The 21,502-nt window shown below is 37.1% G+C and overlaps 1 protein-coding gene across 1 annotated transcript in view; it reads left to right on the top strand.

Moving 5' to 3' along the window:
• The window catches only part of GRV2 (DNAJ heat shock N-terminal domain-containing protein), a 234,639-nt gene that overhangs the window by 15,718 nt on the left and 197,419 nt on the right, over nucleotides 1-21,502 (top strand). The window contains exon 2 of the mRNA XM_089800047.1: nucleotides 16,050-16,182. Within this exon, the coding sequence (XP_089656173.1) occupies nucleotides 16,050-16,182 (133 nt within the window). The remainder of the gene's footprint in view (nucleotides 1-16,049; nucleotides 16,183-21,502) is intronic.

The following is a 21,502-nucleotide window of genomic DNA, read 5'->3' as shown; positions in this document are numbered from 1 at the left end:
CTCTCTGTTGTACGGCTTATGGAAAGTATGGCTCCTCCCTTTGAATGTTCTTGTATGGTCTCTGAAAGGTTATTTGGCATGATTGCTCTCTTTCAACATATCGTCTTTCTCTTTTGCAAGCTATAATCCGTATTGCTCTCCTTCTGTACTAGCACAAGGTCCGTACTATATTCTCGTCTTGTGTTTGTCTTAGCTGTACGGTAATTAAAGATGTGGCTCCCTATTTTAGTGTACTTCTACAGTTGCTGATGTATGCTCCCTATTCTTCTTTTCTCATTCCGTATGGAAGTGAGATCATATAGGTATTTTACGTGCTTCCCTCTCGCCCAGGCTGGCCATACGGACAACCGTACATTTGTTTTCCTGTTTGTTGAGTCGTACAGAGCAATTTGTTGTACATTCTTCTTGCTTTGATTTTGACACCGTACACCATAAGGTTCTTGCGCTTTGTTTTTTTCGTTGTCACCGTCTACCATCCACTGTACGGTCTCTGTGCTCTGTCTCTCCTTTTCGCTGTACACCATATGGTATTTGCCTTTCTTGTTGCCGTACATTGTACGATCTTTGCCCTTTTTACCTTTGCTTCCTACCTTTATATGGTCTGCGTACTTTAGTGATGTCTCTTTTACAAGCCGTATGGTGACTGTAATATCTGTACAGGGATTCGGTACGAACCATACATTACAATGTTATTGTCTGGCCGTATGTCGTACAAAGTTCTTAACCTACTCCCCAATGCCGTACAGTGCAATCTTTCCACTATTTTTGTTATTGACCACTGTACGGTGGTGACTAGTCCATTTAACTTAACAATTATGTTCTAAATTTATAGCTTCCGTACTCCTTTAACACTCCGATCTTTTATTACTTTATTACTTCACAGTGGCACTCAAAAATTATGTTCAACTTTGTCTTTTATCTACCTTTACTTATCTTACATATATATAGTATTTACATATATACAGTATTTATAGTTGATTTTTTCTCAGTTGTTCGTTGGCGGGGCAACATTTCTTTCATGATATATTTTTAGCTTTGACTCGTTCATAGCGTCTAGTACTTCTTTTCCGTCCAGCATCCATAACTTGATTGCCTCGTCATCGCCAACTTCCCGTATCTTGTACAATCTGACCTATTTAACTTTGAACTTCCCAGGTCTGATTTTGTTTCGTCTGTTATATTTCAAAACTAACTAGCCTAGTTGAAACTTGTTTAATTTTAAGTGCTTATCATGCCATGCCTTTCGCTTGTTTTGTGTAACTTCGGTGTCCCACTGTGCCTGTAGCCATCACTCATTGAGTTTGTTCAGGTTGTACAATCTTTCCCTTAAGCTGTCCATGTTGCCTAGCTTGTTTTCGATTGCTATCCTCAAACTTGGTACCATGAATTCTGTTGGCACCACTGACTCCTGTCTGTACATCAACTGAAATGGAATATGTCTCGTAGTTACTTTATATGAGGTACGGTACGCCCGTAAGGTTGATGGTAACTTCTCTTCCCAATCTTCTCCTTCAACTGCATAGGATTTATAAATCACTCCAACCAGGATCTTGTTCATAGCTTTGGCTTGTCCGTTGGCTCTCAGATAGTACGGGCTCGACAATGAATGATAGATTTTAAACTCAGTAGTGAGCAATTGGATGACATGATTAACAAAGTGTCCTCCTCGGTCACTTGTCAACTGCAATGGAATTCCGTCTCTGGTAATGATTTGCTCATAAATAAATCTCGCTGTGCTTACTGTCGAGTTATCCTATAGTGTGTGTGCCTCCACCCACTTAGTCAGGTACTCTGTCGCCACCACAATCTATTGGCACCCTCTAGTTTTGCTTACCTTCAGAGGTTTGACGAAGTCCAATCCCCATCTTTCAAAGAGTTCCTATGCGTGTGAGGGATTCAAAGGCCTGAAGTCCCTCTTTAATGGTTTCTCGGCTCGCTGACATGTGTCCCATGCAATGACCCACTCCCTGGCATCATTGTGTACGGTTGGCCACCATAATCCTACCAGAAGTATCTTCCGCGCAGTTGTGTCTGGCCCCATGTGTCCTTCTGCCGATCCTTCATATGCTTCTTTTAGTACCTTTGGAATTTCCTCCTCTAGGACGCATCGCCTTAGAATCTGATCAGGTCCCAATTTGTATAATAGTCCGTTGATTAACTGAAACGTCTGGCTCCTCAGCACCAATTTCCTTCTCTCATTTGGTGGCATCTTGCTCAGAAACTAACCTGTCGATAGATATTCTCCGATATGTGCGTACCAGGATGGTAGTACAGTAACATGAAATAGCTGCGCATCCGAAAAATCATCATTAACTCCCTTAGGTGGCTCTCCCGATTTTATTATCGACAAATGATCTGCACTTACATGACTTTTCCCTGGCTGCACCACTATCTTAAATGTGAACTCCTGTAGTAATAGCAACCATTGACTTATTCTTCCTTGAATAATCGGTGCATTCACCAGGTATAGCATTGCCTGATGATCTACATAGAATACGAATGGTGTCGCCAACAAATAATGTCTGAACTTTTGCACTGGATACACCATCCCTAACACCTCTCACTCCATCGTACTATAGTTTTTCTCTGCCTTAAATAACAATCTACTTGCAAAATACACTGGATGGTCCAATCCGTGGTCACCTGTTTGCGCTAGTGTTGCTCCAATGGCATAATTCGATGCATCTACATGAGCATGAAATTCTTTGTCCCAATTCGGATAGGCTAGAATGGGTGCCGTGGCCAATATTGTTTTCAATCCCTCAAAAGCTTCATTTTGTTCGGCTTCCCATTTGTAAGGTTCACCCTTGCAAGTGAGTTTGTCCAGCGGGTAGGAAACTTTCGCAAAGTTCATAATAAATCTCCGGTAATAACCGATGTGCCCTAAAAATGACTTTACTTCCGATACATCCATCATCTCCAAGATTACGCGGACCTTGTCCGGATCCGTCTTCAACCCTGCTTTACAAATTGTGTTCGAGCAGCTTTCCCTATGGCACCATGAACCTGCAGTTCTTTGGGTTCAACACCAATCTTGCTCCTCTGCACCTCTCCATGCATTCTTCGAGTGCCATTATGTGTTTATCTTCTATGCTAAAGATTGACCAGTCATCTAGGAATGCTTTAAAACTTCCGACATACATTTTATCAAATATGTGTAAGATAATCCTTTGAAATGTCGCCGGGGCATTGCACAATCCGAACGACATCCTATTGTATGCATATACTCCATCTTCCACAATGAATGTTGTTTTTAATTTGTCTTCCTTGTACCCCAAGAATCCGTCCATGAATGGATAAATCTCATGCCCTACTACTTCCTCCAAGATGCTATCCGTAAATGGTACCAGAAACGGGTCTTTAATTGTTACCGCGTTGAGGCATCGAAAGTCTACGCATATTCTTATCTTTGTTGTGTCCTTTTTTAGAGATATCACGATCAGTGATACCCACTCACTCATCTGTACTCTAAAAATGATTCCTGCCTCTAGTATCATATTGATTTCTTCTTTGACTCGTGCCACATAGTTTTTATTCATTCGGTAGGACCGCTTTCGTATAGGTGCCGCACCTTCGATCAGTGGTATTCGGTGGACACATAGTTCTGGTGGCACTCCTTTTAAGTCTTTATATGTCCAAGCGAAGATGTCCTTGTACTCCATAAATATTTTGAACGCTGCCGCCTTCAAAACTGGGTTCCAATCATCTCCTTTAAGAATTTTTTTCAGATTTTCCTCATCACCCAAGTTCATTGTTTTCACCATAGGCTCTTCATACTTCATCGGTTTATCTTCACTGAACGTATGGGCCGATGTTTCATCCACTTGTGCTTCTCCCTCTTTTAGTTCACTATGCTCCTTCGGGAACTCTTTCCTTCTTTTCCTTCCTCGGCACCCAACATGTTGCAACTCGAGAAGAGCTCGTAATCCTCCATTTGCTAGTGTAGTAGTCCGTTCACCGAATCTAGGTCGTCATCAATCGACCCTCCTAATCTCAACACCCCTTCTTCATCTGGTTCCATTCTCTTTTTTCTTTCGTCATCACTCTCGCCTTCACCTTTTGAGTCTGACGACGCTGCCTCTTCCCCTACCATTTGTGTATGCAAGTCAATTATGAATCTTCTGCCTCCGTGTTCAATGGATAGGGTGTTCAGTTTCCAATCATGTTTTACCTTTGCTTGCACCAACCACCCCTGTCCAAGGATTGCGTTGTACCCTCTTCTCTTTAGTGGGATGACTACAAAATCTAGTAAAGATGGTTGTGTCCCAATTGTTATCGGTTGTGCCATCAGAGTTCCCAATGGTTTTATCCCATGCTAATTTGCTGTTAGTAATTGGAAAGTAGGCGGCCACAGTGTGGGTTGTCCTAGCTTTTTCCAAATATCTTCCGGTAGCACATTCAAGCTTGATCCTCCGTCTATAATTGTGTTTGTCAGTATAGTGTCCAGAATGCCCATCTCAACTACTGCCAGATGCCTTCTTGTCGTAAGTGCCAGTAGCATCGAGTCTGCTGCCGTTGTTCCATTACTATCCCTTCATGTTTCCTCCATCACTTTCGGGAGTGGTGTCATATTCATAATAGCCGTTCACAACTATGGCGTCATGAGAAGGTCATTTAATTTAATAGGAACTTTTGTTTGCATTATCTACCTTATCATGTTTTGTTTCGCTAAGTTCCTTTTCGAAGTTTCGGCAATGTCTTTTACTTGTGATTTCCCTGTTTTCATCTGCTTTTCTAGCTCTATTTGTGCTTTTTGTAACCTCTCCTTCTCTTCTTCTGCATTAGGGTATTTTGCTTTCTTTGCCTGCTCACGTGTGACCGCTAGTACCTTTTCATCACATGCTTCAATGCTTAATAGATTTACCCCTTGCGTTGGGCATTTTGAATCTTCGTGGTCCCCCAGATCACACCATCTGCATAGTAGTTGCGGCATCTCCTTTGTAGTACAGTTTCTAGTGAAGTGGCCCTAGAGATTGCACACACGACACTATATCATTGACCATCCACTCGTGTTGTACTATATTTAACTCTGGCCTCCATTGTTATTGTTGTTGTTATTGCCACCTCTTCTGCATCCACTAGTGTTGCGATATCCTCTCAAAGTTGCATCGTTGTTTGTGTTATTCCTGGTGGACACTTCCTACGTTAGTTACACCTGCTGGTGTCCTTTTGATTTCATGTTAAACAGGCACTCCTTTAGGGAATGTCCCGCAACCTGGCAGATGTCACAAAACTGTTTCTTCGGGCATGAGCCCTTTGTATGGCCATCCTCTTTACAGTCTGTGCACCACAGTTCTCCCTTCACTGTGTCCGCATTCTTTTTCAAATTCTTAAATTCTTTCATCATTCGGAGCATATCTTTTTGTAATGCTCAAACTTTCTTGTTCGATTCTTCGTCACCACTACTACTTTTGAATGATGAATCGTCTGAATTTGATGATTTATGCTTTTTCTTCTTACTTGTCTTGTATTCGCTTTCTAGATCCATCACACGGTTATACACGTTGGTGTATGACACGGGTGGTACAATCTTCATCTTCTTTTTCAGAGCCGGCTGTAGCCCCTCCATAAACCACCGTTTCTTCAAACCGTCCACTGGTTGATTTTCCATCTTCCCAACCAGCTCTTTCAGCCGTCTAGCATAGGCCTGGCTTGTTTCATTCTTTCCTTGCTTGGTGCTATATATCTCCGGAACTATTTCATTATCATCCTGTAGCAATCGAAACTCTGCTATGAACTCTTTTCTAACGTCCACCCCTGTAGTCAGTTTTTGGGGGTCGGCGTCCGGAAACCAATCAATTGCCACAGCCCTTAGGGTTGCTCGGAATTGTTTGACCCAATCGTCCTCGTTCGTCATGCCATTTGCTGTCCATATGGTTTCACACGTCTTGCAATGTGTGATTGGATCTGCTGTACCATCACCATTAAACTTTGGTAGTTTTTCTTTGGGACTTGCCATCACTACTTTCTTTTGATTCTTAGGTACTTGTGTACTCGTGTCGTTTTGAGCACCCGTGCTGTTCTGAGTATCTACGCTGTTCTGAGCACTTGTGCTGTTCTGCACAGCCACGCTACTTCGGACAACTACTGTGTTGCCTGGTGAAAGATCTTCCTCAAGTGAGGTCGTTTGATTTTCCGCCTATATCCATTCGTGAGGTGTATTGGGAACGAAGAGTTCACTCCACGCTCATACTCCCTTGGCACTTCGAGTCATGCGAGTTGCTTCCATTTTGTTCAGCTGCTCTACCCTCGGCGTATACAGATTAATAAACTCCTCCCTTGTTTCCTCTAGCAAATACAATCATTGTCGAGTCTCCTCCAGCAATTCCTCGGTACTCCTCGGCCTACTAGGTGAGTGCACTCCCTCCCTCTGTGCCCCTTAACCCCCTCGATGTCTGTCGGCAATCTATTGAAGCTTCTGTTTGCGTTGCGCCTACTGTGCTAAAATTAAAACTTCTTATGCTTTGCGTATTTCATCCTTGTCTTTTACCTTGTTCCTATCCTTGTTAAGCAAATTCAACATTAATCTTCATAACATTCCTTCGTTCCAGATTCGTCTGGCAACGACGCCAAATGTTTACCGTACAGGGTAAAGATACTTTAACGCATGTAGTATAGCACGATACAACACAAAATAAATACTTTATTCATATATGCAATATGCACTCAATGCTTACAATCTGAATACAATGATTACAACGATCATCCAAAGTCCATTTCGGACGGTGTACATATACGTTCCCGAAGGGGTGACTCAAGCGTCACGTGCTTGTTCAGATACTGTTCTACTCATCGGCTATACTATATAATTTACTGACAACACATTGCATTTGGCCATTGAGTCCTCCAAACTTAGGCCTCTTCTGATGGCCTTCTACAAGCAATTTGGATCAAATGACGGGTCCTTTATAAAAAGAACTAAGAGCCTACTCTCCATCACATTTGAGACAGTCACTGATAACCTTTGGAATTCTGCGAGATATTGCTCTATAGTGCCCCTCTTGCTTTAACTATGCTAGCTTCTTGAAGTGAATCTTGGGATCCTTTCTGTCAAATCTTTTCAATAAGCTTTGGCTGAGCTCCTCTAATACAATGGTTGAACCATGCCCTTGGGTCACCATGCCAGGTACCACCACTCATGGGCTACTTGCTCTCAATTTAAGGTGGAATGGATCCAAAGATGTGTCCAATTTCTGCAATCATGTTCTTGCTGAGTGAATTTCCAATCCATTAAAGGGGGGTATGGTAATCTTTCCTGAGCAGGCTTGTATATCATTTCAGGGCTTCTCTCTTCATACCTTCTTCCCCCTATGCCCACTCTTTGCCTTCATGTAATAGTTCTCCATGGAAGGCATGTCACAATTGATAGCAACGCTTAGGGCATTATATTCATCATGTTATCTTGTCATTGCACCTCCTTGAGTAGGTTGCTCTTCTTCCATGGGTATTGCCTCTTCTCTTTCTAGTTTCCAAAAAATTGTCTTTGAATGTCCTTGGGTTCAGCTTAAGTGGAACCTTGTAATTTGCTCGAGTGACCTCCTTTTCTACCATTCAGATTAGGCCTACGAGCAGTCAGGTGTTGATTTAGGCCTCTTAAGAGTTGGACTATCTCACGCTTACGATCTAGCATGGTAGTATGAAACTTCTTACTTTCCTTGAGAAATTGTGAGTTATCTTCATCGCTGTCACCCATGTCTGCCTCTTTATTTCTCTTGCTTTGTTAACTCCTTATTTCTTTGCCACTCAAGCTCATGAATTTGTAGCACACATTCAGAGGCAGGCAGGAAACGACAGTTGGAAAACTCGCCAAGGCCCCCAAAAGTTTAATCGGGAAAAACTCAACGATTTTTAAGAAAAACTTGGGAAAAGTCGGGAACCTAAAAAAACAGCTGAAATTTAATTAAAAATACATTTTTTTTGCAAAATCTAATGAGAAGATGCATCTAATAAGTTAATTATAGAGAACACAAAAGAAACAAGCAGAGTTTATATATATATATATAAATGCATAGTGGGTACAAAATTGCATTCTCATGTAGAATGCTCATGGTGTGAAGCAAAATAGTAAATAGTTTTAATCTGTCAAACTAGAAGTAAATACTAAAAGTCTAAATACATCAATACAATCACATCTTTCTCTTTCCAGTTGCACTAGCAGGAAAGCGAGGGGGTCTAATCTTTGAAGAAGTGCCCCGCACTGGGATAGGGCGTGAGCTGTGTGACTGTGAAGTCTGTGGTTGTGCCTCCTTGCTTGACATCCGTACTGACTGGCTCAGCGTCGTGGAAGAGGATGTATCTCCTCCTATATGTGGCACTAGTAATGCCTTGTCCTCTGAGCTTGAATCATCATTGTCCTTGTCCTCAATGTCATCCATTGTGAAATGAAAATATGTTCTAGCATCCCCCTCCATGGCTTGCCTCTCCAAATCAGCGATCTCATTCGGTGAAAACAGTGGACTTGGCTCCTATGCCGTCCAATCAGAATAAGGATCTATCTCTTCCAGATTAAGTGGACTAGGTAGTGTTGAACTCTGTGCCCTTTTTATGCGCAACTTAAGATTATAATGCACATAAACAAGGTCATTAAGCCATTTTTGAGTCATTCTGTTTTGTTTATATGTGTGGATGGACTCAAATAAGCTCCAATTGCGCTCACAATGGGATGCGCTACAAGGTTGGCATAGGACTCTGAGAGCAAAATTCTTTAAATTAGGGGTATTGCCATGCCAACTTGCCCACCAAGCATCTGCAAAACAAATTATAAAAAGTTATAAAGCAATGAAAAAAGATAATTCGAAAACGTGGGTGTTGCCACACCAACTTGCCCACCAAGCATCTGCAAAACAAATTATAAAAAGTTATAAAGCAATGAAAAAAGATAATCAAAAAACACAACTTATCAATTTACAAAAGTTTTAAAGTTTGACGCTTTACCTAGTGTTTGAGTAGATCTTGCTCTCTTTGCTAGCATAGAAGAGAACAAATTACCCCTCGATTCCACATAGATTTGTTGTTTGGTCACAACAAGGTCTCTCTCCACTTTATTGGATATCATTCTCTCAATGCATTTAGAGAGACCTTCCATGACCTCTTCGTTAGGATTTGAGTACGAACCATCAGCCTTGAAACAAATAGAAAATGATATCAAGTTTTACTACACAACCTTAAAAACTAAAGTAAAATAAAGTCTTATTAAAATCTCAACTTAAGGACAATCATAGTATTTGAATTTGGGATTGAGGAAGTAGCCTGCTGCATGAATGGGTTGGTGGAGCATATTGTTCCACCTCCTATCAGTTATTTCCCTAATGGGGTCAAATTTGAGTTTGTCCGCATGATAGTAATTTCTAATAGCCTCTTTGGCCTTATCCATAGCCTCAAAAAGACTTCCTATTGGGGATTGTTGCCCATCACATATGCGCAAGACTCTAACCAAGGGCATAAACATCTACATTTGAAATTTGAAAAATACAAATTAGCTAATAACATAATAAGTGATGAATTAGTAATGAAACTTGAATCGACTAAAAATATAATGTTTTGATTCTTGAAGTTACCTCACAATCTCCTTAGCCTTTGCAAAAAAACTATCATCAAAGATTATCCGTGCCATAGGCTCTCCTTCGGGCTTCTTTGAGTAAGATAAAGCAACCCAATCAGCACACACAAACATTTGTTTCAGAGCCAATATGTGGTTGAGAATACTTTGCAACATCAAGAACACCGTTGCAAACCTTGTCATAGTGGGTCTCACCAAATCTTTCCCTTTAGTGGTCTTTCTCATCAAACTAAGAACCCATGGGTGATTATAGGTATATTTGGTAACTTGCCTAGCATCTTCCACAATTGAACTCACCCAATCAAGTTTTCCTATGTCCTCCAAAAGAAGGTCAAGGACATGTGTTGCACAAGGTGACCAAAAAAGTGTGGGATGCCTCTCTTGAAGGCATAGTTTAAAAACTCGGTATATGCAATATCTTGGCCGGCCCAAATTTTTTGGAAAACTCGGAATTGGCAAAAACTCAATGAAAAAAATGGCAATAAATCGGCACTTTTATCGAACATTTGAAAATATATAATTTCTAAAAATATTTTTAGAAACCACAAACATATAATACCAGATTTGTAGAGCATATACTAATTGAGATTTTCGTCATATATTAATCAAGGTTTTGAGTTAAATTCATTATTAGTATTTTATTTTATCTTAAATCAATCAGTTTGTTTTTTATTTGTATTTTATTTATCTTTTAATTAGTAAATACTAAATACATTTGTCATCTACATAAAATTTAAATTTATTTGATGAATCAAATACTAATGATAATTTATTTATTTTGTATTAATATATGATGGAAATACATTTACATTAATACAAAATACATTTACATTTATATTATTATATATTAATATATTACAAATTACAAAATATAAGGTATATGAAACATTTAATTAAAACATATTTGGATTGAACAAATTAAAAAAATAGTGCAAATTGGTTGGGTCGGGAGATGGGAGAAGTCATTGCAATTTGCAATTACAGTCTTTGAAGAAATGGCTGCCAAAATGAAGACAAATGACACGTCGCTAAACGAAGTCTCTGCATAAATATAAAACCCTAAAACGCATACATACACCAGGGCTGATGAGCACGGCAGCTGGAAATGTGAGTTGGAGGTAGGAAATGGGTGCGGGAGAGACAATGACATGAACAAAAAAGTTTTTTCGCAGTTTGTGTTAACGACTAACATAAAATCCTTCCCTCTTAATGCAATGACGTGGGACGAAATTGTTTTTGGCAGTTTGTGTTTGATTTTATCGCCGATTTTAATTGTCAGGTTTAACGTTTTATGGCGATATCAACAGAAAAAATACACTGCGATTTTTTCAAAAACATGTGTTTTGTTGCGTTTATTTTGTTTAGCAATGCATCTCGTGATATATCGCGACTTTTGCGATTTATCACAGAGTTTTTAAACTATGCTTGGAGGATTCTACCTAAAAGATTAGTAAAAAATCGATAATTAGTTACAAACTTTCCATATTTACATCAAATCTAAATTGAATAATACCATAGCATTACATTCATGATTCATATTGAACATAAAAAAATAAATTTACCTACTGCCACATATGCTGCTGTATTATCTGTGATGATTTGCACCACATTCTCTACTCCCACCTCCATGACAACATTCTCCAACATTAAGGCCAATGTGTGTGCATTTTTCACTTTTTTGGAGGTGTCAACAGATTTCCAAAACACCACATCATCTTTGCAAGCAACCAAGAAATTAATAATGGTTCTACTTTTTTCATCTGTACACCCATAAGATAAAATGGTGCAGCCATATTTTTTCCACTCTTTCTTTTGGTCTTCTATCAATATTGTTGCCCTACCAACCGCATGATCAAGCAACCTACAAAATTTAGGTGTAATAAAGTGTTAGTATAAAATAGAAAATAACAATTAAGAATTAAAATATAACAATGAACTGAAGTGAATCACAATTATTTACAATTACTAAATAGTAAAATACTAACCTTCTACTCATATCCTTGCAAGTAGGCAGCTTGTACCCTTTGCCCATATTGAAATTGCATTTACCAAATTCAACCAATAGGGACTATTAGCCGCGTACATTGAGATATTGTTGAAAAATAAAAAATCAGCTGCTGCAATATTAGTTTGCTCATGCACCTCCTTGAATCATCCAGTGCCCTCTAATGATGGTTGTGATCCAGCTATGTTCCTAGGCGCAAAATAACTGTCTATCCCTGATGTGGATGGTGATGAAGAACTAGAAAATGTAGAAGAAGTGGAACCGACAAAAAAAACATTTTGTTTGCAGATCCATGGGCCACGAAGAGATCCTGGTATGTTCTCAAGTGCTTCTTCTTTTTCTTGCATATCAAAAGGAGCTCCTTGAGATTTAACTATGGCTGCCCTCATAGCTAATTTCGCCCTCTCCTTATTCAATTTTTTTCTCTTTAGTAGTTGCAAGTAGGGCATTGATGAATCTTTTTTCTTCAATTACCTTGAGACAAGGATTTGAATCATGTTTCTTTATGCCTGCAAGGTGGTATTTGAAGCGGTTTATGCCTTCAAAAATAAGTTTTTCAGATGGAATGCATATAACCTTCCCAACATCATTTGGAGCTTCATAGGCATACTGCCATGCCTTATCTTTTGCATTTCTAGGCCGAGTGCCTACATATCCAGATGGGCACAGTGTTTGTGGCCACTCTTCTTGTGGATTTGTCATACTTTTTTAATGTTTAACCACTGCCCTACATATAAATTTCTAGAAAAATGAATAAACAAAGTTAGAACAACTAGTGTTTGTTTTTAGAGAATCTTACATATTCTTCAAAAAAATTTATGTAACATAGAGCTGAATGGCTTTCAAATGATTCAAACATAGAGTTAAAATGCTTTTAAATGATTTGAATTCATTTACAAATAACAACAAAAACAATAGAACATTTTTTAAAACTATAAAAAGTTTTACAACTATGAGAAAAAGAACATACTTGGAAAGAGATTTGTCTTCTAAAACTGGTTAGAATCCTCTACAAATCCACTCAAATCTGCGTTGAATCACTTGCAATTACCTAAGAATGCCTCCAAACCCTCTTCTCTCCACACCTCAAGCCACTAGAGTGCACAAATGCAATAGACGTTGCAAAAAATGAACTTTTTGACCTTTATTTCCGTCACAATGCGCGGGTTTCTATATTGGGTTTGTCACTGCGAGTTTTTACAAAAAACTTGCCGATTACTCACCGTGTAATTGGCGACTCGGCAATTTTTTCCGCTTGAGCCGATTTTTAGTATCTGCGAGTTGATCGGGGAAAAACTCACCGAGCTTAAAAACTCAGTGAGTGTTTGAAACTCGCCAAGTACTCGGTGAGTGTTCCAACTATTGAGGAAGCAATGGCACTGATACTGTGGAAATGAGCTTAGGGTTTACTTAATTTTCCAAACAGATCTGATACAATAAATTCAATGTTAAAATCTGTATCTCTGGTTTGCAAAAGTTTTGTATCGCATCTGCCACAACATTACATGGAACAGAATGGAGACCGCAGATCATAGAATCCACATTTTTCTGAGACCACAGACCACAGGATCCGCATTTGTTTATAAATTAGATGTTTTAAGTTTAATAACATTTTGAACAGTAATTCCAAGATAGGGTATCCCTTGATCTGAGTAAGCTGGATCCTTGGGATTGTTGCGATGTAAAAAAAAACAAAGTTCTGCGAACTTTGACTGCAGGTACACAATGTCTTATTAGTCGCTTCCACTTTAGTCTTTAGCGAATAGATTGAGGTGTGAAACCTTTAACATGCTGCCCTTTTAACTCACAAGTCACCTAGTGTAGCAATCTTGTTGATGCTCTTTTGTCGACTAGAATCTACTCCATTCTGAGTACTAACATTTAGTACATCTACATAGGGTATGATCTGGAAGTGGTTGTCAACAAAATGAAGCAAGTGCTGTCGCTGTGCACTGGATCTACCATTTCCTTATGAATGATGCAGCTCTAAGAATTTTGACTCCTTCCTATAGGTGCACTAGGTAATTTGATCCATCCTCAATCGACAAATTAGAATTTGATCCCTGTTGCCCATTGGATTTCTGAAGGGGTCAGCTTTTTGTTTAGCCACTTCCCACATGACAGGGGTTTCATTCCACAAGCACCTGATTGGGAAAAAATCGCCAAACTTATGCCTAAATTTACCCAACCAGCAGACTCGTTTTTATACTCATTTTATTTAGAGTTGGTACCAAAAAAGACAACCCAGGTCAGCCAACATAAAAAAAATTTAAATATTTGTTTATTCCAGGTCTGCATCCAAAAGAAGGTTAGGGTTGCATGAAATAAAAATATCAATACTATATACATTCTTCAGTGTTTTAAAACACTTCTTAAAAACTGTTGGGTTGGCCCAGATAGGGCAGGGATATGGCATGCCCTCAAAAGGAGCGAACCAAACTTCCCATTGTCATTAACCAATCTTTTGTCTTGATTGGGACTTCATAGATTTTTGATCTATGTGCTTTGATAAGATAGATTTTCCTATCTTTGGCCAAATAGTATTTGTTGACTCTTCTTGTTAAATTAACATCTATTAGTGGTAGCATAAGTTGTTTCTGGATTTGGCCATGTGATGTTTTTCCCTAGACATGTCAAATAGAAAGCAAGAGGAGAAACTAATGGTTATTAGCAGATTGGGCTAGTTTTAAAGGAGTGGAGTAAGAGGACACAAGACTCAAGAAGACATGGGGGGGGGGGGGGCGATGGAAAGGCAGTAATTGGCCTTGCAATTGGGCAAGATTAGATACATGAGAAAATAATGAACATATAACCACCTTAAAGGAAGACAAGATTGACAAATTTATTTCTGTTGTGGAGATAGAAGAAATCGATTCTTCTGCCAACATGTTTTTCAAGCTTGCTTCTTCCTTCTTTATTCCCCTTCATGTGGATTTATCTGATTAGAAGGTAACCAAGTCACCTTCAACTGTTTGAGTCATGGGTATCAATATGCAAAATAGACAAGCCACAAAAAATTAAGGAAGCAAGAAAACTCGCTGTAATACTAACAAGATTACTGTCTAACATGCGTAACAAGATTATAGCTAACCACCACAAAATTTATCCAATATGAAATTTATTATGTTATTTATGTTATTCTTTCACTATTTGCTCAAGAAGACAATTGATTGCCTTAGTAATGTGCTCATTTGTACTCAACTTATTAGTTGTAAACTAAAAAGACAAACATGAATTGTGACTTAATAAAAAACAAAGCTTCTAACACACAGGATTGCCTTCGAGAATCCTAATGTGGGTAAACTTTAGAAAAGTAAACATGTGCCTTCTCCTGTCATTGTCTCTTGCAGCTTTACATTCCAATCTTCCTTCTCAAAGCCTTTAGGAACAACATCAATGTATTAGTAGTGATGTTACAATCTGCCTTCTCAAGGCCTTTAGGAACAACATCAATGTATTAGCAGTGATTTTATAGTTTTTAATGCTTTGCAATGTGTTCCAACATGCTCCCTACATTGCTCTTTCATGCTACTGTGTTTGAAGCTTTTTATTAATAAGATTAATGAGATCTACAGTGGTATGTACCCATACATGAATGGATTTTACATTTCCAAAAGAGTTCCTGAATGATATATGAGGGAAAAGACAGAAATCTAAATATTCTATCCTCCTTGGATCTGTAGAATTCTGGTATTTTGTTGTATCTGCACTGTTATTTGTTTTGTATGTATCCATTGTGAAGTTCCGTTTTTTACAGGATAGATTTGGCTGAAGAATAATATGTGGAGTTACTTGGCTGCAACAAAACTTGTTATTTGATGCACTTTTCTTGCTGATCCTCTGTTACTTTGGTTCCTCAGTCTTTCCTGAATATTTTTACATATGCTCCAATCCTTTGTTTTCTGTTAGTCTGTCTCTCTGCTGATATGTCAGTAGTTTAGTTAGCCGAGTTTAATTAACCTTCATGATTGATTTCAAATAAAGACGTTTCAGTATGCTTTTACTTCTTGTGGCCTGCTGTTGTCATGCTTTGGTGCTGTCAGTCCTTGTCTCACAAATTTGTGCTATTGGTTTCATACTTTTACTCTATAGTTACTACTGACGCACTTAATAATTAAGTGCCTGTAATAGCCAAAGCTCAAGTGTCAAGAAGAAATCTGATGAAATTCTGACAAAGCAATCTGCAGTCTATTGTTTCTTGATGCTTCATAATTACTAGCGAGTGTTGTGTTCTCCTAGGTCCTTAAATGTTGAATGGCACTCTACTAGTTCTAAAAAGATATCAGTTGTTATGTTTAATAGAGTCATTCGTTGGTTGAGATTATCAAATTTTCCTAGTCTTTAGCTTAACAACTAGCATGCAATATGTGCAATTATGGTTGTGTGGGTTAGCCAGGCACTTTTGATGCGTGAGGGTTTTACAAAAATGTGTTGTTGAGTTTCATGGGAGCTTACAATACGAATTGGTTCATGTTTCTCTGACAGATATCGGGCAGGTATTTTGACTGAGTTGCATAGATTAAAGTGGACCAAACCTGGTAATGTGCCTAGCTCTGTTGTTGTAGCAGAATTTTTGGTGCGTCATTTGCGTAGGAGGACTTCTGAATGGGTACCATTTGTAAGTGCACTATGCCTCCTATAACCTGTTTGTCTTGTTAATTTAGAATTATTTATATTGCTTTCTGGTCTATGTAATCATATCGATTTGCACTGTCGCATATGCCTTCCTTTTGACTTAATGAATAATAATATAAGTGCATAACCAACACTTGCAGCCTTTTAAATGCCTATATGATTTTCTGAAAAATGTTACGAGTCTTTTACCTGATTGCTGTCTCTGGATTCTTTAACTTGTGGGATGACAATTTTTCATTCCACAATCTGCTCCTTGTGTATAAGTAGAAACAGCTGCAAATTTATTTTGAGTGTTTGGAGAATAATAGAATGCATGACATGGTAACAATGGAACTTTTTTAATATCGAGAATAATGAAAGGTAAATGTTGAAGGGTTTTTGGTGATTGGTCTCTTGACATACTGCAAGCAGAGTGTTTCACAGACATGGAGTCAAAGACAGATATGACCAATTTTCAAGAGCCCTGATATTTATACAATTGGATAAGATACACGTATCCATGTTCGTGGGGATGTATCTCACCTTTAGAATGTCTATCCCCATCCTCATAGCTGTGCTGGGAACTGTGGTATGTCAGGGGATATCCCAAGGCCGGTCCCTGTCTCCAGGGATTTGCAAGAATGTTCCTGAGATGCCCTCCTTGGAGACAAGAGATTGCTTGGATAGCTGGGGATGTTTGAAAAGTCCCTTGACTGTCCCAGGTGTTGATGTTTTGTAGCTTCAGTTGGATAAATTATGATACTAAAGTGTAGATATATGTGTGTGTGTGTGTGACATATAATATATATCTAAATATTAGTTAAATTAATATATTATCATGTGAGATATTATTATTTGTTATTATATTAATCATAGTTTTAAAACTCGGTATCGGCAATATCTCGGCCAACCCAAAATTTTTGAAAAACTTGGAATCAGCAATAAATCGACACTTTTATCGAACATTTGAAAATATGAAATTTCTTAAAATATTCTTAAAACGCATGCATACACCAAATTTGTAGAATATATAATAATTTGAAAATTTGAATAAAATGATATTAAATATCTAATAATTAAAATGTAATTTGTAAATAATAATTTTATAAACATTTATTATTAAATATTAAATATATATTGATAAGGTTTAATTAATAAAATTACAATATAATATTCTATAATATGATTATATTTTAATTTAACAATTTATACTAATTAAATGTAACATTTTAAATTTATATTATTAAAAATTTAATGTATCAATTTTAATAGAATATGATTTATGTTTCGTAAATTTTATAAAAATATATTAATAAAGTTCTAATCCATGTAAAAAAAAAATATTAATAAAGTTCTAGCCCATATAGAATTTTAGAAAATGCTTACAAAACCAAAATAAAAATGAAACAAAAGGCATCATCGATCATAGCTTATGTCACAACATAGTGCAGCGTGGGAGGATTTGGAAATGGTTTGTGAGGCTCCGTTTTCATCGACATTGAGGTTGCAGTCTGCCTTCATTAACCTGTCTCGACCATATTCCTAAAATCTGTTTTTCATGCGATGACGTGCACATTGCATTCTAAACCATTTTTTTTTGTCATTTTGTGTTGATTGATGATTTTAACTGCCGCCTTTTCTGGTTACTCGCAATTTCAATAAAAAGTACTGTGATTTATTGGAAATACCGTTGCCAAGTTTTTCGGCGTTTAAATCTTTTTTCCTGTTGACTCGCGATAACTCGTGATTTTGGCGTTATTTCGCCGGTATTTTAAACTATGATATTAATATCTAATTATCAAATAGACATCTAATTGTCGAATAGACATGTCCATGAAGGGACATGTCTCTTCATAGCCTTTGCTTAGTATAAGTTAGAGGTTGCTGCCATTTCAAACACACATACCAAACATTATGGCAGTGCTATTACGTTTGTAGCGATTTGATAAAATCAACATGGTATCAGAGCTAGGTTGCAAATTCAAGACGTTTCACAACGTTGCGATTTTTTGTAGGATTTTGATCTATACAAGAAGTGGACATGCACACTCAGTTATTATACCAATTTCTGTATAGAGCGATTTGCAATGATAATGTTCCTACACTTTAAACAAGGCAAGTCTTTTAAGAGTTTCATGAAATAAGACAATTAGCAATTTGAACACAATATTTCTTGAAAGTTTCATGATCAGTCAGAGATGACGAATAGAGAAAACCAAGTTTCCTTATATGCACATCATGTAACAAACTATCAATAGATTAAGGCAGATACTTTGGGTACACAGTGGAAAGAAGGCAAGAAAGTATAGTGGACATTGATGATTTTCTGCTATACTTGCACATCAATGTCATAATTTACAAGCAAATAAAAGAAAGCAAGAAGCACAAACCATGAATCGTGTTTGCTTTTAACATGGGGGACATGAACCGCATATATCCATTATTCGCAACAAGGTAGCAATTTTTTTTTCCAGAGGATGTGTAGGAAAATGTGAATATGTAAAAAAACATGCTTTTGGATAGAGCGACTTATGGATAGGTGCCAGGCACAATGGTGACTGATGGGGTGGTGTAGTCAGAACCAATTGAATATTGTCATTGACATGTCAGAAGCTTGGCAGAGGATGGTCAAATGCTGCCAACAAAGAAAGAAACGAAGGTTGCTTAGATTAAAAGCACTTTGGACATTAAGATGTTGAAGGACGCAGGACTCCAACACAATAATTAGGGAAAAGTGTACACCAAATTAAAATGATTCCAAGCCATTTAACGGGGTTCCAAAGCAATCCTAATCAACACACAAACAACGTACATCATAGGGGATTAGTCAAGATGTGCAGGTTGACCTGCACATGCAATAATCGAACCATACGAGATGACATTCAAATATATAATAAAATGCGATTACGTATCAAATAGAGTCGCCAACAAATTACAAATCCATCCTAAAGAAAAATAACTAGTATTGCACAAAAATTGTGTACCGAGAAAGGGGGTGCCAAGTAATGATGACCCAATTGGTCTTATACATAATGACATTGACCTTTGATCTTAGAAAAGGAACAATGTAGTGGAGTAGTGGAGAAATATTTAGGTAAAATGAAGGGTTACCTACATGCGTCGGTAAAGGTCGATAGTAAGGAACTACTATGGTGCTCATATATTTGGGTGGTCCCATCACTTATTCTTTTGTGATGGGTTAGTGTCTACTTGGGAAACATATGAATATTATTCTTAATGACATGCTTGAGCATATTTCACCATATACAAGGGACCCACTGTAAATTGACTGGTGACTAAATGTAGTAGATTTAATATGAGGTGATCCATCATGGAATATAAAATGGTAAAATCAAGGTATGATTATATTTTAAATTAATATTTGATATTATATCTTAGTCATTTAAAGTACTATGTTATCACATTTTTATTATTGAAAATTTAAAATGAAGAGTTATGTTATTGTTAGTAATAGGCATGAGATAAATTACTAACATCCAAATTAACATACTTATTTGTATATCTATATGTACTATAAGAGCTATGTTCTTTGATTTTTCCTCCGAGAATGTTCTTGCAGGAAAAGAGGATTGATATAAGATTCAGAGGGAGTGTTACACTTCTTCAAAGCTAAAGGAGCTCAGAAGATTGATGTTTAGAGGGAGTCTGACACATCGTTGGGAAGGAGCAGACAAGGGATATGTTTCAATTGATTTTTGAAGATCTTGATCATATCAGAATTAGAAGGAGTTTTGACTTCATGTAAACATTTGGTATCGTGCATGTGACTGCATGATTTATTGGGCCTACCCCCTATGTACATCATGAGGAAGTGACAACTTTCAAATGATCATCACTCGTATTTGTAGAAGTTATTGGAATGTGACGATCTTACAATAACTTAAGTCATGATATACATTTTATGTAAATGTTGAAACAGATCGTGATGGATTATATCTTGTAAATACACAACTAAGTGTTAGATGTTATTCACTTGATGGTCTATAAGTTGTTTATATAGATATATGATAGGTATTGGTGAATATCAGGTGTTGAAACTTGATATTCTGCAGGCCATTACCTTATTGAGTACTTGGTGAATATCATTTGTTGATATTTTGGAGACCAATACTCATAATATTAGATGTGATATCAAACCTTATTGAGTAATTGGTGGATATTGTATGTTGATGTTCTGCAGGCCATTATTCAAAGTATTTGGTGAATATCATATGTTGATATTCTGGACGCCAATACTCATGATATCAAAGTGTTACTCAAGAGTATTTGGTGAATATCATATGTTGATATTCTGGAGGCCAATACTCATGATATCAAAATGGTGAATATCATATGTTGATATTATGTAGACCATTACCTTATAGAGTATTTGGTGAATATCATATTTTGATTTTCTAGAGGCTAATACTCATGATATCAAAATGGTGGATATCTTCTGATCAAAGATATCCTTAAAATTTACCATTCCTACTATTACCAATGGTGTAATATCTATCTTGTGTTTATCCTCCCTAGCTAAGAGGGAGTGTTGATGTTTGGTAGCTTCAGTTGGATAAATGATGAGACTAAAGTGTATATATATATTATATATATGTGTGAGATATAATATATCTATATATTAATTAAATAATATATTATTAGTACCTACCAAAGGTCGGATACTATTGTATTCATGTAGGTCAATTTTTCAATTAAATCGACCAACAAATGATAGGATTACATAAATTAAATGCAACTTCAAATGTTTACACATTTCTCATTTTACATAATTTTTTGAATCACATTTTTCACTCATTCTATTGGACCATTATAATTTAAGTAGGGAGAAAAATTATTTTTTCCCAACAAAAAATATAAATGTTTGTGCAATCTATAAAATTCATTAATGACAACTTTTATGATGCATTAATGATGACCTTATCCTTTTATATATTTAGTGTACAAAAATCATAAAACATTGACAACATATGAAACTTTCAAAAACCATTATTGGACTAAAAGAAATCTGACAGTCATATTTATCTTTTACTTTTTCAACATTTACTTCGCACATATGTGGAGGTGGGAGCCTAGCACAACTGGCATTCTTGATAATGACTGCTTTCTAAAATGATTTTCATCTCCCATTACAGTTGTTAAGCTGTTAATAATAGTACGCACTGTGGAACCATGGTTGTATGTGAAGCCCATTTTTAAATAATAAAAATATCTAATTATTCTAAAGAACTTATTAATCTTTAAAAATATTGATTTCTATACACGAATGTGAATAATCTTTCCTAAACAACTTCACTACTATCCAA

Source organism: Cupressus sempervirens, chromosome 9 (genome assembly GCF_028749045.1).
Source record: "Cupressus sempervirens isolate cs-2001-9-10 chromosome 9, ASM2874904v1, whole genome shotgun sequence".
Taxonomy (NCBI): Eukaryota; Viridiplantae; Streptophyta; class Pinopsida; order Cupressales; family Cupressaceae; genus Cupressus; species Cupressus sempervirens.
Note: the sequence above shows the minus strand (reverse complement) of the source record. Positions and strands in the feature narration are given on the sequence as shown.